The 26,544-nt window shown below is 43.1% G+C and overlaps 1 protein-coding gene across 2 annotated transcripts in view; it reads right to left on the bottom strand.

Moving 5' to 3' along the window:
• The window catches only part of LOC118385235 (leucine-rich repeat transmembrane neuronal protein 4-like), a 57,511-nt gene extending 36,228 nt beyond the window's left edge, over nt 1-21,283 (bottom strand). For both annotated transcript variants that reach the window (XR_004825984.2, XM_035772200.2), the window contains exon 1: nt 20,683-21,283. Coding sequence is in view for 1 of the 2 variants with exons in the window: in XM_035772200.2 (XP_035628093.1) it covers nt 20,683-20,686 (4 nt within the window). In the remaining variant the exon portion in view is untranslated. The remainder of the gene's footprint in view (nt 1-20,682) is intronic.
• Nucleotides 21,284-26,544: the final 5,261 nt, after the last annotated feature.

The raw sequence follows: 26,544 nt of genomic DNA, 5'->3' as shown, positions 1-26,544 counted from the left end.
GCAACAGGATGGGGCTGTTCAGCTGAGCTCTCTCCTTAGACACACTTCGACCTGACACCTTCTTATTCTAGTCTCCGGCCTGGTTGGTTTGACAGTGGAAGGAACCACATACTAAGGAGAATAGGGAGAGGTACTCTGGACTGGTTTGACAGTGGAAGGAACCACTTACTAGGGAGAATGGGGGTGTACTCTGGGCTGGTTTGACAGTGGAAGGAACCACTTACTAGGGAGAATGGGGGTGTACTCTGGGCTGGTTTGACAGTGGAAGGAACCACTTACTAGGGAGAATGGGGGTGTACTCTGGGTTAGTTTGACAGTGGAAGGAACCACATACTAAGGAGAATAGGGAGAGGTACTCTGGACTGGTTTGACAGTGGAAGGAACCACTTACTAGGGAGAATGGGGGTGTACTCTGGGCTGGTTTGACAGTGGAAGGAACCACTTACTAGAGAGAATGGGGGGTATAATGATGTATCCCTTTTTCTCCCCAATTTCGTGTTATCCAAATTGGTTGTTACAGTCTTGTCCCATTACTGCAACTCCCGTACGGACTCGGGAGAGGTGAAAGTCGAGAACCATGCGTCCTCCGAAACAACCCCATCAAGCCCACCACACTGCTCGCTTCTTGACACACTGCTCGCTTCTTGACACACTGCTCGCTTAACCCGTCAGCCAGCCACACCAGCCACACCAATGTGTTGGAGGAAACACCATACAGCTGGCGACCGAAGTCGCCCGTCACAAGGATTCACTAGAGTGCGATGGGACAAGGACATCCTGGCCAGCCAGACCCTCCCCTAACCCAGACGACGCTGGGCTACTGCGATGCAGTGCTTTAGTCTGGTGCACCACTCGGGAGGCCGCATACCCATTGATTCTTCTTTAATATAACTTAGAAATGCCTCATGAGTGAAGTTCAACTGTCACACACCATGAGAAGCCAAAATAAAAGCATATTTTACCGCAATGTTTGTAAACAATGTTAATGTAAATAAACAAACACTGTATAGCCTTAAAACATGGTTAAAACTATCATTTTGAAATCATGGATGGTCAAATCAAATCAAAGTTTACTGATCACATAAACAGATTTGAAGACGTTATCGCAAGTGTAGAAAAATGCTTGTGTTTCTCGCTCCAACAGTTTAGTCATAACTAGAAATCCAAAACAATACACAAAATCCAAAAGTAAAAAGGAATACATTAAGAAATATCAGAAAGACCAATGTCGGAGTCTGGAATATATATAAAATGGTGTGTATGAACAGTATAGAAAAGGTGTGTACAGCAGTAGTTATATAGGATGAACCATGACTAGAATACAGTATATACACATTATTAAAGTGAACAGTGTTCAATGACTCTATGTACATAGGGCAGCAGTCTCTAAGGTACAGGGTAGAATACCTAGTGGTAGCTGGCTAGTAACAGTGACTTAGGTTTAGGGCAGGGTACTGGGCGGATGCCGGCTAATGGTGACTATTTAACAGTCTGATGGCCTGGAGATAGAAGCTGTTTCTCAGTCTCTCTGTCCCAGCTTTGATGCACCTGTACTGGTCTCTACCTTCTAGATGGTAGCGGGGTGAACAGGCCGTGGTTTGGGTGGCTGAGGTCCTTGATGATTTTCTTGGCCTTCCCGTGACACAGAGTGCAGTAGATGTCCTGGAGGGCAGGCAGTGTGCCCCCGGGGATCCACCCCCTGTAGAGCCCTGCGGTTGTGGACGGTGCAATTGCCCTACTGGGCGGCGACACAGCCCGACAGGATGCTCTCAATGGTGCATCTGTAGAAGTTTATGGGGGTCTTATGGGCCAAGATGAATTTCTTCAGCTTCCTGTGGTTGAAGAGGCACTAAGAAGCTGTTTATCAGTCTCTTGTACCCAGCTTTGATGCATCTGTACTGTCTCTGCCTTTTAGATGGTAGTGCTTCCTCTCCTCTGCAGCCTTGTCGATGTGGATGGGATCGTGCTTTCTCTGCATTCTCCTGCAGAGAAAGCTCCTTTGTTTTGTTTATTTTTCTGGCACCAATCTGCCAGGGGTCTCACCTCCTCCCTGTAGGCTGTCTCGTTATTGTTGGTAATCAGGCCTATCACTGTTGTGTCGTCAGCAAACCTGATGATCGAGTTGGCCACGTAGTCATGTGTGAACAGGGAGTACAGGAGGGGCCTGAGCACTTACGCCTGTGGGGCCCCCGTGTTGAGGATCAGCGTAGCAGAGGTGTTGTTGCCGACCTTCTTCACTTGGAGTCGGCCCATCAGGAAGCCCATGACGCAGTTGCACAGGGAGGGGTTCAGACCCAGGGTCCCTGAACTTAATGATGGGCTTGAAGGCTGAGCTGTAGTTGATGAACAGCATTCTTACAAAGGTATTTCTCATTGTCAAGATGGGATAGGGCAGTGTGCAGTGCAATGGCGAATGCAACGTCCATGGATCTGTTGGGGCGGTATGTGAATTGTAGTGGGTCTAGGATGTTGGGTAAGGTGGAGGTGATATGTTCCTTAGCTAGCCTCTCAAAGCACTTCATGATGACAGATGTCTTCACTATTATTCTGTGTAGAAATAGTTTTAAAAAACTGGAATGAGTAGGTGTGTCCAAACTTTTGACTGGTACAGTATGCCTTGTGTCTGAGCCGCTGAATTGCGACTCACTTTGTCCCTATACTGTGGTTTTGCCTCTTTGATTGCCTTACAGAGGTCATAGATGGTGTGTTTGTACACGTCCATGTTCCCAGTCACCTTGCCATGGTTGAATGTAGTGGTTCGCACTTTCAGTTTCGTGAGAATGCTGCCATCTATCCACAGTTTTCCCAGTCCACGTGATCAAAACAATCTTGATGCATAGATTCCGAGTGTTCAGACCAATGTTGAACAGTCCTTACTTTGTGTGCTTCCTGCTTAAGTTTCTGCCTATAGGTGAGGAGGAGCAGAATGGATGCAATGGCTACAGTGCGGGGGAGGGCCTTGTAGCCATCCCTGAAGGGAGAGTAGCAATGATTCAGTCCATGATGCGTGTGTAGGACAGGAGGTGTCTTGGTAGAATTTCGGAAGCTTTTTCCTCAGATTACGTTTATTAAAGTCCAAGGTTACAATAAATATTGACTCAGGATACATGGTTTCCAGTTTGCACATAGTCCAGTGTAGTCCCTTTAGAGCCATTGTGGTGTTGTCTTGGGGAGGAATATACACGGCAGTGACAATGACCAAATAAATTATCTTGGGAGGTAATGTGGTCGGCATTTGATGGTGAGAAATTCCAAACCCGGAGAGCAAAAGGACTTGAATTCCTGTACGTTACCACAATCACACCATGAGTTGTTAATAATCAAACAAACCCTTTTGCCTTCCTTTTTCCCAGAATGTTTGTTCTTCCTGTCCCGGGGATAATACATCCAGAGAGACTGATGATTCCGCAAAACAGAGTATGTTCCAGTCCCTGTCGTCTGTCTCTCTGTAAGGGGATCTTCACCCTGAGATCGTCTACTTTTAGTGTCCAGGGACTGAACGTTAGCAAGTAATATACTTAGAAGTGGTGGACGATATGCACGCCACTTGAGTCTGACCAGGGCCCTACTTCTTCTTCCTCTTTTCCAGCGTCAGCGTTTCGTTGCAGTCCCCGGGATGAATAGAGCTGCTTCGGGAAGTTCAAACAAAAGGTCCAGTTCAGAGAAGTCGAATTTCTGGTGAGTGACCACCGATCTAATATCCAAAAGTTATTTTCAACTGTAGGTAATAATACAAGTAACGTTCTGAGCAAACAATGTAAGAAAAAACACACGCAAAACAAATACTGCAAAGTTGTCTAGGAGCTAGAAACAGGGTGAACATGTCTATCAGCACCATCTTGTGATATTACAGTTCTTTCATCCATAGCTCTGTCTATGAATTTGAATGTTATTACATTTCTCTAGGCCCATCCCTCAGATTTATACCAAAACAGAGGCGGGATGCCCGCTTTGTGATTCAATTAAGGATTATAGCCTCAGACATGTCATTGGATTCCCTTGAGCACTGATGTGTGTCCGTGAAGTGGCCCCTTCAGCTGAATTGCTGCTTCAGTTATCAAGGAGGTCTGTAGTCTATGGATGGTGGCTGCGTGTGAGATCAGATGCTCTGTACAGTACATTTACATGGTGCCTAGGCTTGGGCAGTATACCGCTGTATATACAGTATACCGGGGTATTTGGAAATAGCAATGGGATGGTTTTTCAATACCTTCAATACCATTTAAACTATTTATTTGAAGCTTTAAAAATGTATTTGAATATTTGTAGCTACTTGTAATGTAAATGCCTAGTCAACTTGTGCAATACGTTAGGAGATAAAGCAGATTGCGTTCTTCATTTCACCTATTTCAATTTGAACCCTACCGGTAGTTTTACAAGCACACGAAGACAAGAGACCAGATCCTTGTGAGTCAGTCACTGCAGCACACGCCAGGTGATCTACCTACAGTATGGAATCGTATAACGATTAAGTTAACTGTCTAAAATGTGCTAAATGCTCTGCAGTTGTGCATTTGGTTAGCTTATTTGGTAGCTAGTTGTCTAGCTAAGTGGTTAGCTTCTTGCAAAATCAAGCTTATCTTGATAACAGCAGGGAATCCCCTCCCTTGCTATCTAATATTTTTTTGTGTGCAGCAAACTCTGAGTAGTATTTTTTTGTTATTTGTATAACGTTATGAGCTGGGATGTCTGTCCTGCAAAGAGTTTGTCAGACACTGTATAAAATGATTGCAATGCACTCTTTAGCATTTAGCTAGCATTCGCTATAGAATTGTACATGTACTTGTTAGTTTTGCTAATCTTCGGATTACAGTGGCACAGTGGGGATTGAAAATAGCACCCCTTGTGTTCAGTGCCGGTATTACCAAGTATCCTGAGATGGCAAAATGTCAGTATGAAGGTATGACAAGTCTAAGGTGGCCCCTGATCAGAGCAGCCAATTTTCTAGAGCAGTGTTCCTCACTCGATATCCGTGAGGACATAAAGGTGCAACTATTATCTATTGACTGTCCTAATTACCACACCATGCCACTGATGAATGCTAGATAATCATGCCCTCAAGGACTTGTGCACATTGAAACTATTGAATATTGAAACTTAAATGTACATTTATGTTCTAAGTCATTTTAGCAGACACACTTACGCAGAGCAACTTACAGTTAGTGCATTCATTTTAAGGTAGCTAGGTGAGACAACCACATATCACAGTCACAGTAAGTTGTAAAAAATCATGAGATGAAATATTTCCAGTAAGTGCAGGTTTTTTCTTTTTCCAATGGAATATCAATCTCACATTTGAAATGTCCTTAACCTATATGGTAAAACCACAGCTCACTGATGAAAATATGCATTGTTTTCATGATTTCATGTTTTTTTTAAACGCAGTACGTGTCTGGGCTTTGAATTGCATTTACATTCTGTGCTCCCTCAGTATTTCATCATGTTCTGACCTTGGTGGTTTGAGAGGCCAGACTATTGCCGTACATTGGATTTAGTGTCTATTAAGTTCTTTCTGTTTCTTTGTGTCCAGTGGTGTTAGTAACAGAACTGGACATGCACTAGACATGAAGAAACAGAAGCCTGTTAGTAGCCTGTTTATCACTCTGATCAGAGTTCTTGCTTTGGTCTTGGATGAATAAATGCGCTGATGCCTTGTTTTATCCTTCATCTCACAGTCCTTTGGTTCTGTCTTTCAGTTGCCTTTCACCCATGTAAACTTGTTTCAACTCGGACTAACAAGTATGGTCACAAAATGATCAGTGTCCAATTTGAGGCTGCATTTGATCAGTCACCCATTGCAGCCCCGAATAATCCTGATATTCTGAGGCATCCAAATTAAATCCATTACAGGAGAGGCAATTTCCTCCTATAATCTCTTTTCCCATGATTCTCTGGCTCATAGTTGGAGGAAAAACTCCTCTGTGAGAGAAAATCATGCAGCCTCCAAAACTCCTTGCAGTTTACGAAATGATGATTCAAACTGTGTATTGGAAATTATGATTCAAGCTGCTGTGTAAATGAAGCCCTGAGGTCATTAAACCAATACAGTATGCCAGCGCCCTCACCTTCATTAAGAGTACACCAACAGAGCTGGCCAAGCATCCACTGCAATTTACAGACTCATCACTTTCAACTAAATGGTAATTCCATTGGTACGGTTAGCATGTCCCTCTTCTATTAGATCACTTACACACCATTTGGTGGCATGCATGAGCACTCGTGCCGCTCCATAGGGAGGAAATCAATAGACACACCTGGACATCCGGGAACATTCCCCAGATGTAACACGTAATCTGGGGCAGGACCATTTCCCCCCATGCTTTGGGCTCATTGACATCTCCGCATGACGGCTACGCTAATTAGCGCATGTCGGCACAACATCTCTGAACGGAGGTGGAGCGATAAAACCCACTGGAAAGTGTCTTTACCGGGCTCCCTCTAGGGCTTTTAACGAGCGCCAGGCAGAGAGACGTGGCCACGCGTCTCAGATTGATCATCAGGTCATTACTGGTCATTAAATGTGACATCCTGTTCAGTCGTCCCTTATCACATGGATCTGACATAATATAGGGCCTGCCAGGAGTCCACCTTCCCAAGGCGGGGCTAATGCTCTCTAGAAACCACTTGCCTGAAAGAGATTAATCAACAAGCCTATTAGATAAATAGAGTAAAACAAATTGTTATGCCCCTGCTTGCCTCTGTAGGCATACCGAGGGGAATTAAGAAAGAACATGAGAGGTGCAATGAAAAAGGACTACAATGACTTGCAGACAAAGAGACATGCACACACACACACACACAGAGCGCACACACACACACTTATTTTATATTCATCACGATGCCTAGCTAACATAACCATGACATAAAATAGTCTGAGCCAGGTTTTTATCTGGCACCCTCTCTATCCAATGATATAATGCTACACTTAGAGACTACGGCTACTTTTCCATCTGATTTTGGGATGAACACATTGAGCTTGTGCCTCCCAGTGCTCTACTTCTGCCACAATCATCAGTGAGAGGAACATCTCATAAAAGGATGAACACTGGCAGCTCAACTTATTCTAATGCCATTTTCAACCGCAACATTCTACTTCAAGGCCGTTGCAAAATGTTAGTACATTCCACAGAACCTTCTTTATAATAGTCGAAGGCATGAAACGAGGTTCTGGTGTAAAAGGTATCCAAATTCCTCCAGCTTTTCCCTGTTGCTAAAATACTGAACATTGATGGCATCGAGCTCCTCCAAGGTCAGTTCATTTAAAAGCAACTCATTTAAAATCATCTAAAACAGAGGTTGGCTCTTTCATAACACTGAGTTGGATTCTGGCGGCCACGGCAGAGTCAGCTGTCATCTTCCTTGGCGGAGCGACAAGTTGATATTTCATTTGAATGCACAGTGCTCTAGTGGTGCGCTGACACGAAGGCTATTACCCAGAGTGCCCATGTTAATAGAGGAGCCAGCACCGTGCGAGCTGCACCGTGGAGCACTTCAGAGAACCAAAACATATTGCATATAGCCTAAGCCCTCAGCATATAAGCCCTCAGCATATAGCCTAAGCCCTCAGTATATAGCCTAAGCCCTCAGCATATAGCCTAAGCCCTCAGCATATAGCCTAAGCCCTCAGCATATAGCTTAAGCCCTCAGCATATAACCTAAGCCCTCAGCATATAGCCTAAGCCCTCAGCATATAGCCTAAGCCCTCAGCATATAGCCAAAACCCTCAGCATATAGCCTAAACCTTCAGCATATAGCCTAAGCCCTCAGCATATAGCCTATTCCCTCAGCATATAGCCTAAACCCTCAGCATATAGCCTAAACCTAAGCCTTCAGCATATAGCCTAAGGCCTCAGCATATAGCCTAAACCCTCAGCATATAGCCTAAACCCTCAGCATATAGCCTAAACCTAAACCTTCAGCATATAGCCTAAGCCCTCAGCATATAGCCAAAAGCCTCAGCATATAGCCTAAACCCTCAGCATATAGCCTAAACCCTCAGCATATAGCCTAAACCCTCAGCATATAGCCTAAACCCTCAGCATATAGCCTAAACCCTCAGCATATAGCCTAATCCCTCAGCATATAGCCAAAACCCTCAGCATATAGCCTAAGCCCTCAGCATATAGCCAAAACCCTCAGCATATAGCCTAAACCCTCAGCATATAGCCTAAACCCTCAGCATATAGCCTATTCCCTCAGAATATAGCCTAAACCCTCAGCATATAGCCTAAACCTAAGCCTTCAGCATATAGCCTAATCCCTCAGCATATAGCCTAAACCCTCAGCATATAGCCTAATCCCTCAGCATATAGCCTAAACCCTCAGCATATAGCATAATCCCTCAGCATATAGCCTAATCCCTCAGCATATAGCCTAAGCCCTCAGCATATAGCCTAAACCCTCAGCATATAGCCTAAACCCTCAGCATATAGCCTAAACCCTCAGCATATAGCCTAATCCCTCAGCATATAGCCTAAACCCTCAGCATATAGCCTAATCCCTCAGCATATAGCCTAATCCCTCAGCATATAGCCTATTCCCTCAGCATATAGCCTATTCCCTCAGCATATAGCCTAAACCCTCAGCATATAGCCTAAACCCTCAGCATATAGCCTAAACCCTCAGCATATAGCCTAAACCCTCAGCATATAGCCTAATCCCTCAGCATATAGCCTAAGCCCTCAGCATATAGCCTATTCCCTCAGCATATAGCCTAAACCCTCAGTATATAGCCTAAACCCTCAGCATATAGCCTAAACCCTCAGCATATAGCCTAAACCCTCATCATATAGCCTAATCCCTCAGCATATAGCCAAAACCCTCAGCATATAGCCTAAGCCCTCAGCATATAGCCAAAACCCTCAGCATATAGCCTAAACCCTCAGCATATAGCCTAAACCCTCAGCATATAGCCTATTCCCTCAGAATATAGCCTAAACCCTCAGCATATAGCCTAAACCTAAGCCTTCAGCATATAGCCTAATCCCTCAGCATATAGCCTAAACCCTCAGCATATAGCCTAATCCCTCAGCATATAGCCTAAACCCTCAGCATATAGCATAATCCCTCAGCATATAGCCTAATCCCTCAGTATATAGCCTAAGCCCTCAGCATATAGCCTAAACCCTCAGCATATAGCCTAAACCCTCAGCATATAGCCTAATCCCTCAGCATATAGCCTAATCCCTATCATATAGCCTAAACCCTCACCATATAGCATAATCCCTCAGCATATAGCCTAAACCCTCAGCATATAGCCTAAACCCTCAGCATATAGCCTAATCCCTCAGCATATAGCCTAATCCCTATCATATAGCCTAAACCCTCACCATATAGCATAATCCCTCAGCATATAGCCTAAGCCCTCAGCATATAGCCTAAACCCTCAGCATATAGCCTAAGCCCTCAGCATATAGCCTAAACCCTCAGCATATAGCATAATCCCTCAGCATATAGCCTAAACCCTCAGCATATAGCCTAAACCCTCAGCATATAGCATAATCCCTCAGCATATAGCCTAAACCTTCAGCATATAGCATAATCCCATAGCATATAGCATGGGTCAGATATGGTATAGGATGTCTAAAAATATAACTTATTCAATCACACTCAGTAATAGATTTCCTGGATAAGTATAAATCAATATGGACGTTGAACTACTGGCAACGGGGAAATAAAATGTGGTCTTAAAATAACATGGCTCAAAATGGATTATTTCTAATGTGTCTTTGAAATGAAGAATAAGATACTCAAGTTGTATGTTAAGAGCTCCGTAAAAAACGTCAATGTCAGTGATTATCAGTGGTGTGATGTACGTACGTGCTTCTACACTTCATTGCTTGCTGTTTGGGGTTTTAGGCCGGTTTTCTGTACAGGAGAGAATCCATAGTCTAGAATCATTCTCTGACCATTGTTAGTGTCTCCTTGCGACACAAGAGCAGACAGCTTAAAGTATGTGTTAGTGCTGCACGATATTTTATTGATGCTAGAACATGAAAAACGGTTCGGTACTAGAATTGTTGTTACTTTCGGTACTTCTGTCAAATGTGTCTCACGTCTGATACGGATTGAGAGGATCGAGTCGGTCTAGTCATTTGTCTGAATCTTTTCAGGGGGATCAGTAGTAAGCTAGCCAGGCTACTTGTACATGCAGTTGACACAGCAAGAGCAACTTTTGAAGAGCAAGCGAGAAAGGGAGAAAATGTTGACAGCATGACTTCGAAAACATTATCTCTCGCCCGCATCTTGTTTACAAAAGTGTCTCCAGAAGTGAACTACGGTAATGATGATGAGGGCCAGCCCAACAAAACAACTAAGAAAGAGGTGTTACAAAGCAGTGCAACGAATGACATTTGCACTGTAAAGTTATTCTTCTAAATGAAAAAAATGTCAATGCCGACAGATAATTGGTTCATATGACATTACATTTTTTTATTTGTTTTTGTTGTTATTTAGCAGACACTCTTATCCAGAGTGACTTACAATTAATTAGTGCACTCATCTTAAGATAACTAGGTGAGACAACAACACATCACAATTATATCAAGTACATTTTCCCCAAACAAATATTTATCAGCAAATTCAGTGTAAGTGGGATTAAAGAAGTACCTTTTGGGGGGGGGGTACCTCTTTATTATTTAAGATACTCTTCAAAGAGATAGGGTGTCAGTTATTTTAGAAAGATGGACAGGGACTCCACTATCCTCACTTTAGGGGGTATCTTGTTCCACCATTGGGGTGCCAGGACAGAGAAGAGCTGGGCTGAGCGGTAGCTGCCCTCCTCTAGGGGTGGACGGGCCAAGTGACCAGAGGTGACAGAACAGAGTGCTCAAGTTGGGATATAGGCTTTGAGCATAGCCTGAAGGTAAAGACGTGCAGTTCCCCATGCCACTCCAAGTGGGGAGCCAGCCAACAGAGATTTGCAGTAGTCTAGACGGGAATTGACAAGTGCCTGGATTAGGACCTGCGCCGCTTCCAGTGTGAGGAAAGGTCGTACTCTACGGATGTTGTAGAGCATGAACCTGCAGGAGCGGGTCACTGGTTTGATGTTTGCAGAGAAAGAGAACGACAGGGTGTTGTCCAGGGTCACACCAAGGTTTTTTGCACTCTGGGAGGGGGACATCGTGGAGTTGTCAATCGTGATGGAGAGGTCTTGAAGTGGGCAGGCCTTTCCCGGGAGGAAGAGCAGCACCTGCGTTTTGTCAAGGTTGAGCTTGAGGTGGTGGGCCGAGATCCAAACTGAGATATCTGCCAAGCGTGCAGAGATGCGTGTCGCCACCTGGGTGTGAGAAGGGGGGGGATCTTTTTGTGTCTGACACCATAGGCCGTGTTGATCTCTGCACCAGACAGGATGCTCTTGCCAGCATACTTAGGGTCCAACATGTACTCTGCGGCGTGTATGGGCTTCAGGCAGAAGTCTTCACTCTTTTTGATATTTCAGATCTGCAGTTTCCTCTGCTTGGAGCAACAGTGAAGTGGGCAGGGCATTACAGATTTCTTCTCTTACATCTGCACGTCTGAGTCTGAACATCAGACAGGATGGCATTGTCTCCCTCAATCTGTGCAATGGCTACTGCTATGGGTTTCAGATGTTTCAGGCTGCTTACCACTCTCTCCCAAAATACACCATCCAGGACGTTCCTCTTGATGCGGCTGTCCATATCGGCAGGCTGTTACATGATCATTTCTTGGAGACTCCTTCCTCTTCAGGAGACTTTCAAACATGATGACAACACCACCCCAACGGGTGTTGCTGGGCAGCTTCAATGTGGTGCTCTTATTCTTCTCACTTTGCTTGGTGAGGTAGATTGCTGCTATAACTTGATGACCCTTCACATACCAAACCATTTCCTCGGCTCTCTTGTAGAGTGTATCCGTTGTTTCATGCACTTGGCCAGATGATTCTGCATTTTTGTTGCATTCTCCACATATGATTTGGCACAGTATTTGCAAATGTACACAGCATTTCCTTCTACATTAGCTGCAGTGAAATGTCTTCACATATCAGATAGTGCCCGTGGCATTTTCCTATATAGATTTTAAAAAGGAGTAATAAATAACCGAATACAATTCCATGTACAGATAAATAGTTAAGCAGTTAGATTAAACAACCGGAAACAGGTGAATTAACACTCTTCAGTTAGCAGGCTCAAGCAATCTAAAACCCACATGGTAGCAAAGAGTAACTAGCAGAAATAGTTTTACAAGCTATTTTTTTTTAACCTTTTATTTAACCAGGCAAGTCAGTTAAGAACATATTCTTATTGACGGCCTGGGAACAGTGGGTTAACTGCCTGTTCAGGGGCAGAATGACAGATCTGTACCTTGTCAGCTCGGGGGTTTGAACTCGCAACCTTCCGGTTACCAACGCTCTAACCACTAAGCTACGCTGCCGCTATGATTTGAGCACACTTTGCTGTAGGCTACCATTTACTAGTTCATGTAATCATGTATGTCATATAAAATATATTCACCACACCCAGCATTGTAAGCGAAACTTACCAGAACGCATGTAGTCCTTGGCTCAGACAGTGTAGCAGTGTGGGCTCAATAGCATCTCATTAGTGTGCAAGGTCTTGAGAATCAGCTGTACATGCGATGAAAGAATGCACTGTGCATGCAGAGGGTTGCAATTCCATTGATTTGGGGATAGTTTAACCATAATATGCAACAAGACCCAGAATTGCTGTATGTGTATCCCACAAAAAAAAGGTTCACTGTTATAAGCTAACTTTTTGATGAATTTAAGCAAAATTCCCCAAATTTCCGGGCTGAACTTCCCATGGAAAATTCCCCGTATTTTCCAAGAAAATTTCCGACCCTAATGGAAACACATCTCTGATGGGAAAAAATGTGTTTTTATGCGGATTTTAGAACAATTTGCATGAAAATCTGTCGCCAATTAGATGGAAAGCTAGCTAGTAACATGAACATAAATTCTGCATGACATTCATGTGAGCATTATAATATGATGACAACAATATACTGTATTTAGTCTACTTTGCGTTTCTTTGGGCTTTCTAACAGTACCCAGCCAGCAGCCCTGTGAAGGCATTGCACCCTGGGAGTTGAAAAGCACTGAAAAGAATTGCAGTATCCTGTGTAAAAATCCATTGTAGACTATTGCAATATCGAAGCTTCAGAAATTAGCTTCAAAGTGTTTTGTTTATGTTGTTTTGGAACTAAACTCTTCATTTAATACATTAAATAATTGATCTGTAATGAATAATGAATCTTAGGTCTAATACAATATACCAAAATTATGGCCATAGATTAGCAAATGAACCCTGCTATATATCAAATTCAATTTTTAAACAGTTTAGATGTAAAAAAAAAATAAAATACAAATACTTTGTATGCTCTGAGTCCCAGAAATATTGTTCTGTTATTTAATATGGCATTTTATTTTTTTTAAGAAATTGAATGTAGAAGACATTCTATTGGTTATTTAGTGGTTCTACCAGTTATCAACATATTGTGCAATGTTTAAAAAAATAAAGCCAGTGGTTATTCTGTGACTAGCTAATAAGTTTTCTTTATATTTGGTGTGATATTGTTTCGGCATTGAGTATCGTGGTACTAAACCTAGTATCTGTATCGAAGTCGACATTCGTGTTTCACGACAACACTAATGCTGAGCCACGGTCTGGCTTAGCAGCACTGTATGTGATATACTGCAATACTGAGTGTATTCACTCAGATTTAAGACACATAGAATGAAAAAGACTTTCAAGCCACATAAGTCTGGGACATATTACCAATGCAGGACTGCCATCATGCAACACAGATTAATTGGTCACACTTAAATTGCAATATTGAAATGAAGTACCCCTTACACACTTTAAACCCATTATTTTACACCCATTAATTTAGAAATTGGAGAGAGCTGTAATTCTAGTTCACAGTAGAAGAAGGAAGCAGTATAAAATCGACTGATTTATGATAAAAACATATTTTATAGGTAGAGCTTAGAAGGGTAGCAGCAAAGGCAGAGGTAGTGGAGGTAGAGGTAGTGGAGGTAGAGGTAGTGGAGGCAGAGGTAGTGGAGGCAGAGGTAGTGGAGGCAGAGGTAGTGGAGGCAGAGGTAGTGGAGGCAGAGGTAGTGGAGGCAGAGGTAGTGGAGGCAGAAGTAGTGGAGGCAGAGGTAGTGGAGGCAGAGGTAGTGGAGGCAGAGGTAGTGGAGGCAGAGGTAGTGGAGGCAGAAGTAGTGGAGGCAGAGGTAGTGGAGGCAGAGGTAGTGGAGGCAGAGGTAGTGGAGGCAGAGGTAGTGGAGGCAGAGGTAGTGGAGGCAGAGGTAGTGGAGGCAGAGGTAGTGGAGGCAGAGGTAGTGGAGGCAGAGGTAGTGGAGGCAGAGGTAGTGGAGGCAGAAGTAGTGGAGGCAGAGGTAGTGGAGGCAGAGGTAGTGGAAGCAGAAGTAGTGGAGGCAGAGGTAGAGGAGCTAAAGCTACATTCCTCGAAAAAAAGGTTCTCCAAAAGGGTTCTCCTTCCAAAAGGAGAACCCTTTTTGGTTCCAGGTAGAACCATTTTTGGTTTCAGGTAGAACCCTTTTGGATTCCATGTAGAACCCTCTGTGGAAAATGTTCTTCATGGAACCCAAAAGGGTTCTTCAAAGAGTTATCCTATGGGGACAACCAAAGAACCATTTAAGGTTCTAGATACTGTAGCACCTTTTTTTCTAAGAGTGTATAGCACAGCAACAGCTTTAGATGTATGGTATAGGAGCTGGTTAATCAGAGAGAGAGTAATTGTGAGAGAAATTCAGCCTGGATTACAGTGCATAAATTATAGCCTTAAATGAAAAGAGAAGCAACATCCTCAACCTCAATGATTACTATTTTTATTACCTTTATTTAACTAGGCAAGTCAGTTCAGAACACATTCTTATTTTCAATGACTGCCTGGGAACAGTGGGTTAACTGCCTTGTTCAGGAGGAGAAAAACAGATTTTTACCTTGTCAGCTCAGGGATTTGATCTTGCAACCTTGCGGTTACTAATCCAACGCTCTAACCACTAGGCTACCTGCCACCCAATTCTGTATGGCTGGAATGAGGCAGATTTCTAACATCTCTGACCTGCCGAAGCAGAACTGAGAGAGAGAGGCCAACCCACACACATCCCTGGAATCAGAGTGGGAGGCTGGGGAAGGGATTTGCACAGCATAATAAATGATTTCAGAAAAAACATATCGGGGAAGGCTCAAGAGAAGAGCAAGACCTGCCTTATGCACTCTCTTTGACAGCCTTTGGGGGGAACTAGCTTGCATTTCACTTTTTATGTTCCTGTGCCATAACTGTGCTTATTAGTATTTGTCAGTGCAGATGATATAATGGTATAGTAGCGGGTCAATTTTTCCATATGATACTCTAAATGATGCAAAACGATATTTTCCAGAATTCCATACTGAGTAGAAAACAACTCAAGGGTTAAAAGTTAATGCCAAGATTAAACTGCACAATTATGAGCATTAAGTGCCGATTAGCTGATATAATCACAAGAATGAAAAGATGATATATAATTATAGGGTTTCATTATCAATGAGCAGCCCTGCAGCTGAACCAACAACTTGTTTTTTTTAAAAGCAGACAGGTATGAAGCCTATAACTTGTTATAAGCATCTATGAGGGGGTCATACATGCTTTACAATTCATTATAACCACATTATAATAACCACATGCGTTATACCTGTTTGCTTTAAGTTCATACAACAAAGCTTTAGAATAAATCATTAAGAAAACATTGCAACTAAATCAAAAAAAGACCTCTCCATTGTTTCTTTGAAATCGCGACCACAAAGTGTGTTAAAAATGTCTATAAAAGAAAATATCTGTAAGTATCTTTAACCAGTAGGAGATTAAGTCGGAGGCTACATTAAGCCATATGTGATCTCAGGTCTCAATGAAGCTGAGAGCAGTTACTGCATGTCTTGTTTTAGTACACGTGCAAGGCGGAGGAGATTAAGCATGGATCCACACTACACTTTGTTTAACAAGCACAATGAGCCAGGAACAAGTAACTGAGCATGGCAGCAGACAGATAGAGCCATAGAGGAAACCATTCTACATCAGACAGCCGGCGATTAGACCATGTCTTCTTATGGCCCCAACGATCTCTCCCACCTTATCTGTCATGGTTTTCAACAGTCACTTGTAGGTAAGACCCACCAATGAAATGCTGATTGGTCTTACATTTCCCACCACACCAACTCTTAAAGAGGCCCCTGAGACATGTGTCAATGGATCTGTACAGTCATTGGGTAGGGATGGGATTTTAAGGAGAAGGTTAGTGAAACTGTTTTCATTTGCTCCATCCCAGTTAAAGGTAAAAGGGCTTGATATACAGGTCTCAATTGAAAAAGATTATTCATCTCAAGGGACTTTCTGGTTAAATAAAGGCTGAATAAAAACAGCTGTTTTTCATGTGTGTATTGATTTGTCTCATTGTGATGCAGGTTCCTATATGTATGAAGCATTCAGGATTCATACAAAGCGAAGCAAAGTACATTTAGGAATGTTTCCCAGTGCTACTAATGAGAACCAATTAGTTGGTTGGATTTCAGTCCATCTTTCCTCTGACACATGAAGCTATGACACACGAGGCGAGTCAAATGTCACCATTATTAAAGCACATGAATTCCTCATTTCTAGGACTTCCACTAGACTACAGTGCTGCCAGGTGTGCAAAGATCAGGCTTCAACAGCCAAAATCAGGTCATATCAAAATACTCCCCCCTTCCTCCAGTCATGCATCCTTACCAGCACTTGACATTTGTGACAGATGGGACAGCTCTTTCCACTCTTAATGTGGAGCCTGTCAGATCACTGGAACTTACATTTTGAAGCACAGGTATCAGTAGGAATAACATATCCCATCAGAGAAGCTATCCATGGCATTGGTAGGTAGAAATGTATGCCTAAAGCCCCAGTCAGACTCTCTCTCCCCTGCTATCCATACTGAGGAGTTAGAGTGAACTTAATGTGCAGTGATGTGGCCGGCAGCAGCAGCTGATAGATTCCTCACGGAGTTATCTCTAGCCACTGATTAAAGGAGTCGATAGCCGAAGCAGTAATTGGGTTTAAAGGTTCAATGCAGCCGTTTTTCTTTTATCTCAATTGCTTCTTAGAAAAATATTATTTCTCAAGGAAGAATTTTGCTAGGACTGTCTGGTGTCTGGGAGTAGTCAGAGAGTGGCTTAATTGGAGGAGCCTAATGGGAAGGATGTGTAACCTGAAAACTAGATAGTATTGGCAGAGAGGAGCAGGTTGCCTATATACACAGACTTGAAAACATTGCCCACTTTAATAAATGGAACACAAGTCACTGTAATAATGTAACTTCAATCATGTTTACATATTTTGCATATATCGCACTCATCTCATATGTATGTACTGTATTCTATACTATTCTACTGTATCCTAGTCTATGCCGCTCTGACGTTGCTCGTCCGTGTGTTTATATATTCTTAATTCCATTCCTTTACTTACAGTTGAAGTCGAAAGTTTACATACACTTAGGTTGGAGTCACTAAGACTCGTTTTTCAACCACTCTATACATTTCTTGTTAACAAACTATTTCAAGGCCTACCTTCAAACTCAGTGCCTTGTTGCTTGACACCATGGGAAAATCTAAAGAAATCAGCCAAGACCTCAGAAAAAAATTGTAGACCTCCACAGGTCCGGTTCATCCAATTTCCAAATGCCTGAAGATACCAAGTTCATCTGTACTATAGTACGCAAGTATAGTACGCTATAGTACGCAAGTATAAACACCATGGGACCACACAGCCGTCATACCGCTCAGGAAGGAGACGTGTTCTGTCTCCCAGAGATGAACGTACTTCAGTGCGAAAAGTGCAAATCAATCCCAGAACAACAGCAAAGGACCTTGTGAAGATGCTGGAGGAAACAGGTACAAAAGTATCTATATCCACGGTAAAACGAGTTCTTTATCGACACTACCTGAAAGGCCGCTCAGCAAGGAAGAGGCAACTGCTCCAAAACCGCCATAAAAAAGCCAGACTATGGTTTGCAACTGCACATGGGGACAAAGATCGTACTGTTTGGCCATAATGACCATCATTTTATTTGGTGGGAATATGGGGAGGCTTGCAAGCTAAAGAACACCATCCCAACCATGAAGCACGTCTCAAGACATCAGACAGGAAGTTATAGCTTGGTCGCAAATGGGTCTTCCAAATGGACAATGATCTCAAGCATACTTCCAAAGTTGTTGCAAAAAGACTTAAGGACAACAAAGTCAAGGTATTGGAGTGGCCATCACAAAGCCCTGACCTCAATCCCATAGAAAATATGTGGGCAGAACTGAAAAAGTGTGTGTGAGCTAGGAGGCCTACAAACCTGACTCAGTAACACCAGCTCTGTCAGGAGGAATGGGCTAAAATTCACCCAACTTATTGTGGGAAGCTTGTGGAAGGCTACCCGAAATGTTTGACCAAAGTTAAAAAATGTAAAGGCAATGCTACCAAATACTAATTGAGTGTATGTACACTTCTGACCCACTGGGAATGTGATGAAATAAATAAAAGCTGAAAGAAATAATTATCTCTACTATTATTCTGACTTTTCACATTCTTAAAATAAAGTGGTGATCCTAACTGACCTAAGACAGGCAATTTCTACTAGGATTAAATGTCAGGAATTGTGAAAAACTGAGTTTTAATGTATTTGGCTAAGGTGTATGTAAACTTCCGACTTTAACTGTAGATTTGTGTGTATTGCGTATATGCAATTGTTAGATATTTCTGCACTATCGGAACTAGAAGCACAAGCATTTCGCTACACCCACAATAACATCTGCTAAACACGTGTACGTGACCAATAAGATTTGATTTGGGCATTTATTGTCATGAGTATTGTCCTGGAGGCAAAACTGGGCGATGTCCCCTTGGAGAGGCCAGCTGCAAAGTCACAATTGGCTAAATTGTATAAATTAATGAAAACAAAAATGTGCTTTTTGGTCTCAAGGTTAGGGTTGGGCATTCGGGTTAGCAGTGTGGCTAATATTAAGGTGAGATTTAAAATATGATTGTTCGACTTTGTGGCTGTGCTAGCTAGTAACCACTCTGCAGAGCTGCCTCCAGAACAAGATTCATGACGAAAGACGCTAACCTGCCAGAGAGGAGGGAAAACTCTCTTTGTTATTTGTCTATTCACTTACACTGAGTATACCATATACCAAACATTAGGAACACATTCGTCAGGACATGGACGCTGCAAGGTGTTGAAAGTGTTCTTCAGGGATTCTGGGCCATGTTGACTCCAATGCTTCCCACAGTTGTGGCAAGTTGGTTGGATGTCCTTTGGCTGTCTGACCATTCTTGATACACACTGGAAACTGCTGAGTTTCCCAGCAGTGTGCAGTTTTTGAAACATACTAACATACCTCGTTCAAAAGCACTTAAATATTTTGTTTTGCCCATTCACCCTCTGAATGGCACACATACACAATCCATATCTCAATTGTCTCAAGGCTTAAAAATCACGTTTTAACCTGTCTACTGCCCCTTTATCTGCACTGATTGAAGTAGATTTAACAGCTAAAATCAATAAGGGATCGTAGCTTCCATCTGGATTCACCTGGTCAGTCGTTGTCATGGAAAGAGCAGGTGGTCTTAGTGTTTTATATACTCCGTGTATACTGCCTGGTGATGCCACCCAGACAAAGAAGCTGAAAGAAGCTCTTTTCAAACAACTCTCACGATAAATGTGCATTATCATAGTTTTCACAATTTCAGAGTATTATCCCAACCTCATAGTGTGGAAATATATATATATAATACAAGAAAATAACGTGTTTGACTGCATCGCCCCTTTGACCTGCTGGGTCCTGTCTCACTGCCTAGTATCTATAACCTAAGAACGGGCTTTACCAAGGTGCTGCAGACGGGCAGGGATGGCTCATCAGCTAGGTCCACACTGGATGACGAAGGGGGGCAGAGGTAATATATAGGTATATATATATCTATATATACACTTAAAAAAATACAAACGAGACCAAACAGACGTTTTAACAACTAGGATTAACACTGGGGCAGCAGGTAGCCTAGTAGTAAAAACGTTGAACTAGTAACCAAAAGGTTGCAAAATCGAATCCCAGAGTTGACAAGTTAAAATTCTGTCGTTCTGCCCCTGAACAAGGCAGTTAACCCACTGTTCCTTGGCCGTCATTGAAATTAAGAATGTGTTCTTACCTGATTTACCTAGTACAAAAGTGTAATCCTCATGCAGAGCAACACTTTGGCAGAACTAGAATATCTCAAAAACTGTCCATAACGCATTAGTGCATAGCCTATACAAATGAACAAATACATCGTTAAGCAATTAGCAAACATCCAAGGATCTGTAAACAAGTGCAACCTTTTATAGCCTTCCAATTAAAAGCAGGAGACATGCGCATTTTTAAACAGCGGTATAATGGTTCATATTATGTCCATTACGCTTCGAATCTTGATAATGACAAAATATGCATCTCATACCCCTCAATCTCCCGTTACCTGTGCAGACTGCAGCCACTCTAACCTTGTGAGAAAAAAAAATGTTCACTGACTCAAATCATCAGCTCTTGATTGAAAGATAGTGCTTGACTATTAATTTATTAAATTGAACAGTAGGCTACCAACGGGTCCCCGCCACAATCGTTTCGAAATCGGACGGTATCCACTCACCCATATCGGCGCCTCTGGCTTGTCTGCGGTGTTGGGAGGCGTAATCCCCAGCACAGATCACTTCGCAGTTCTCCACTGTTCTCCAACACTCCGCTTCGTTCTTTCCGCGGGAAATGCGCGCAGCCCCTCGCTAGACAAACACGAAGACTGGCTCACCTGCTCTCATGTTAAACGATTAATCTAAACGTTATTAGTTTATATACCCCAAATTAAAGTGTACCCCCATGACTATAGGCTATCCACGATTTGTTAACTTTCAGTCATATTCAGAATTTCGTCCAAGTTAGGCATGAATCTAGGTTATTTTCGACGTAGACTAAATACCTTTTTATTACCGACGCACTGAACTCATATTTTTGTTCGGATGTGGTTTTACCCACAGCAGCAATACACAAAATAACGATAATGCTAAAGGTAGGATGAAAAGTTTAAATAAAACTCTCTACATTTTGCTAAAAGAATAACAACAGCTTTTGTCGATGCCCTCATAGCTGTCTTGCCACAAACATCCAGATAAATCGTCGAATTCTGAGGGAGAGCAGAGAAATCAGGGCTGGCATTGTTGTGTGCAGCCTGATGCGAGCGTGCGGCCGTGATTGCGCGCGCCTGAGCTTGTCTGTGTCCCTGATGCCTGTGTGTGTGTGTGTGTGTGTGTGTGTGTGTGTGTGTGTGTGTGTGTGTGTGTGTGTGTGTGTGTGTGTGTGTGTGTGTGTGTGCGTGTGTGTGCGTGCGTGCGTGCGTGCGTGTGTGGGTGTGTGTGTGTGTATCAGGTAGAGCTGCAGCAGTGGAACCGACAGTTTAGTCTGCAGATGTCTCTGTCAAAGAACTGCTCTACACAGCTCATGGTTTCCGATTTATGTTTAATGCAACCCTCTTCTTTCTACCTCCTCTTCCCAAAACACTCTGTATCGACCTACCGACTTGATTCAGAAGATAAACTCACACACATTGAGGAGTACTGAAGGCTATTTATATGTATGTCATCATTATGATTTACATGAAGCGATCATTATACCATGGGTCATCATAACTCACCGTATGTAATTATAGGGGATGAAAATTGTAGACCTGCGAGTCAAATCTGAACAAGGATAGACACATGCTGTTTGAAAAGCATCAAGGGCCACATTATTCTCATTAATCTGCCGGTCAGACAAGCCATCTTATTTCCAAGCTGTTTGTGTGATCTGAGAGCATGTCAAAGATGATCTAAACTCAAGTTGAAAAGGTTAGGAGGAGAACAGGTGCAGAATGCAGAGTTCAGTATCAGACTGGCAGCTTTGACATTAGAAGTTGATTAGATGTACAATAACCCCCTTGGTGTTAGTTTCCTAGTTAATTAGCCACCATCATCTCATGCAACCAATCATACACATGAACAGGTGTCATATCAGGGACAGGGACACCACTTTGATTCAAGTGTCTATGAATAATCTCAAGGCCATTGTTACATCATACATCACATACTGTACATTACCAGTACTGCAGTGCACAGAGAGCTTACAATCAGTATTTGTGGATGGTTCCTTTCAGGCCAAGCAGGGTTTAGTCCTTTCCTGCAGTCAATTAACAAAAGTGCCCTCTTTGGCCTCATGGGTGAGAATGTTATTAATATTTTTCATAATTTCATAATTCACTACGATTATTACAAATAAAATGCCGAATATCATGTGTTATATGTTAAACAGTTTTGTCATATTTCAGACTTCCGTGATGTATATAAAGTGTAATATTGGAATGCAAACTCAAAATTGAATACATTCCAACTCTATACCTGCCATGGTACAGGCATCTTTCTTTTTAGTTGTTGCCCATAACCATGTGTGGGAGGTGTATACTTTTGTTTCAAAATAGATTTGTGTCCCTGATTTAGCCCACTGCAGTAAAGGTTAATCGCTTGTGTTTGAGGATTGACTTGTGAGGCTAAATGGCACATGTCACATGCATTCTACATAAGTAAATCTATGGGCACTTGTGTTATCTGATACTCTTGACATGAGCCAGGATCATTCAAGCACAAAAGGTCACAATTAGCATAATTAGCAGTTGTTATCATCGCCAACCATTTCCTTCAGAGTGGGTTTATTCACAGCCATTAAAACTGAAGTCGAGTACAACGGTTTTTGTCTCCGTTATTAGCTTATTCTCTCATTATTGAGCATTATTAGCTCTAGGCTTTGTTTTGAGTAGGCTGAAACAGGCAGCTTACTCCCACTCTTCACCTTAGTTTCACATTTCAGCATAAAGCATAAAAGAGAATGAGATGGCTTGAAACAAGGTCTGTTGTATTGTGGAGAGAAAGTGTTTGATTCTATCTTTACTTACACATGCTTGCAATGTATTGTTATTTATAGTAATAACTTCAACTAGTGTCATTCAATTAAATGTAATACATTTCTACTGAATTTAATGAATTTCAAAATAACGTTGTCTCTGAAGGGTTGTTATAAAGCATAACGCACATCAAAGCATAGACGTTTACCATTCACAGAGTGTGACTAGAAACGGCTGACATAGAAGGTTAGAAGAAGGTTTGTCTCTTCTACAAAGTAATGAAGTCTCTTTCATCAGAAGCTCTGCTAATGTTAACTTTTCACAACAACCTCACTGTCAGCGTCACTCAATATTCAACTAAAAAAAAAAGGATTCTTAAGCACATCGCACTCTCATAGACCCAGTGCAAACATTTTGGTTGCAGATTACAACCGTTGAAAGGCAGAAGAAAGAAGAGGATCTTTAAAATCTCCTTCATTGCAGCTTGTGGCTGTTGTTTTTGTATTGATTGAGAGGACACAATGTATGAATCAGAATGATTGGGTGATTGGGTTGGAACGATAGTGAAGACTGAAATTTCACTACATATGAGAGGCGAACCTGTGACCTGTTCAGATACTCTCAAGTCAGAGCAGACCCAAGGGGTTCCCCTCTCATCCCTGTCAGTAAACTGTCCTTACTAACATGAAATGTCACTTCAGCAGTGCCATGTGTGTACTGTATGTGTGAATGTCATTCTTTCTTTCTTTCTTTCTTTCTTTCTTTCTTTCTTTCTTTCTTTCTTTCTTTCTTTCTTTCTTTCTTTCTTTCTTTCTTTCTTTCTTTTCTCACTAGAATCTGAGGAAATGGAATGTGGATGTGTTACTGTCACGCTGGTATAAAGGATTTGGAGACAGGCGCAGGAATACACAAAAGGTTTTTTTAATACCCCTAAAACAAACACGTATACAAAAACACTGGGCTGTACCCAAACAAAAGAGCGAGGGTAAACCTTGTTGAACGACACGGGACGATACCCGTAATACACAATATATAAAGCACGCAGCATAACAGCTGCACCAACGCATAGGTACTCACACCACCAACGTATAGGTACTGACACCACCAACGTATAGGTACTCACACCACCAACGTATAGGTACTCACACCACCAACGTATAGGTACTGACACCACCAACGTATAGGTACTGACACCACCAACGTATAGGTACTGACACCACCAACGTATAGGTACTGACACCACCAACATAGGTACTCACGCCACCAACGCATAGGTACTGACACCACCAACGCATAGGTACTGACACCACCAACGTATAGGTACTGACACCACCAACGCATAGGTACTGACACCACCAACGTATAGGTACTGACACCACCAACGCATAGGTACTGACACCACCAACGTATAGGTACTCACACCACCAACGCATAGGTACTGACACCACCAACGTATAGGTACTGACACCACCAACGCATAGGTACTGACACCACCAACGTATAGGTACTGACACCACCAACGCATAGGTACTGACACCACCAACGTATAGGTACTGACACCACCAACGCATAGGTACTGACACCACCAACGTATAGGTACTGACACCACCAACGCATAGGTACTGACACCACCAACGCATAGGTACTGACACCACCAACGCATAGGTACTGACACCACCAACGTATAGGTACTGACACCACAACGCATAGGTACTGACACCACCAACGCATAGGTACTGACACCACCAACGTATAGGTACTGACACCACCAACGCATAGGTACTGACACCACCAACGTATAGGTACTGACACCACCAACGCATAGGTACTGACACCACCAACGTATAGGTACTGACACCACCAACGCATAGGTACTGACACCACCAACGCATAGGTACTGACACCACCAACGCATAGGTACTGACACCACCAACGTATAGGTACTGACACCACCAACGCATAGGTACTGACACCACCAACGTATAGGTACTCACACCACCAACGCATAGGTACTGACACCACCAACGTATAGGTACTGACACCACCAACGCATAGGTACTGACACCACCAACGTATAGGTACTGACACCACCAACGCATAGGTACTGACACCACCAACGTATAGGTACTGACACCACCAACGTATAGGTACTCACACCACCAACGTATAGGTACTGACACCACCAACGTATAGGTACTGACACCACCAACGCATAGGTACTGACACCACCAACGTATAGGTACTCACACCACCAACGTATAGGTACTGACACCACCAACGTATAGGTACTGACACCACCAACGTATAGGTACTCACACCACCAACGTATAGGTACTCACACCACCAACGTATAGGTACTGACACCACCAACGTATAGGTACTCACACCACCAACGCATAGGTACTGACACCACCAACGTATAGGTACTGACACCACCAACGTATAGGTACTGACACCACCAACGTATAGGTACTCACACCACCAACGTATAGGTACTGACACCACCAACGTATAGGTACTCACGCCACCAACGCATAGGTACTGACACCACCAACGCATAGGTACTGACACCACCAACGCATAGGTACTGACACCACCAACGTATAGGTACTCACACCACCAACGTATAGGTACTCACACCACCAATGTATAGGTACTGACACCACCAACGTATAGGTACTCACGCCACCAACGCATAGGTACTGACACCACCAACGTATAGGTACTGACACCACCAACGTATAGGTACTGACACCACCAACGCATAGGTACTGACACCACCAACGTATAGGTACTGACACCACCAACGTATAGGTACTGACACCACCAACGTATAGGTACTCACACCACCAACGTATAGGTACTGACACCACCAACGTATAGGTACTCACACCACCAACGCATAGGTACTGACACCACCAACGTATAGGTACTGACACCACCAACGCATAGGTACTGACACCACCAACGTATAGGTACTGACACCACCAACGCATAGGTACTGACACCACCAACGTATAGGTACTGACACCACCAACGCATAGGTACTGACACCACCAACGCATAGGTACTGACACCACCAACGCATAGGTACTGACACCACCAACGTATAGGTACTGACACCACCAACGCATAGGTACTGACACCACCAACGCATAGGTACTGACACCACCAACGTATAGGTACTGACACCACCAACGCATAGGTACTGACACCACCAACGTATAGGTACTGACACCACCAACGCATAGGTACTGACACCACCAACGTATAGGTACTGACACCACCAACGCATAGGTACTGACACCACCAACGCATAGGTACTGACACCACCAACGCATAGGTACTGACACCACCAACGTATAGGTACTGACACCACCAACGCATAGGTACTGACACCACCAACGTATAGGTACTCACACCACCAACGCATAGGTACTGACACCACCAACGTATAGGGACACCACCAACGCATAGGTACTGACACCACCAACGTATAGGTACTGACACCACCAACGCATAGGTACTGACACCACCAACGTATAGGTACTGACACCACCAATGTATAGGTACTCACACCACCAACGT

This window comes from Oncorhynchus keta, chromosome 6 (genome assembly GCF_023373465.1).
Source record: "Oncorhynchus keta strain PuntledgeMale-10-30-2019 chromosome 6, Oket_V2, whole genome shotgun sequence".
NCBI lineage: Eukaryota > Metazoa > Chordata > Actinopteri > Salmoniformes > Salmonidae > Oncorhynchus > Oncorhynchus keta.
Note: the sequence above shows the minus strand (reverse complement) of the source record. Positions and strands in the feature narration are given on the sequence as shown.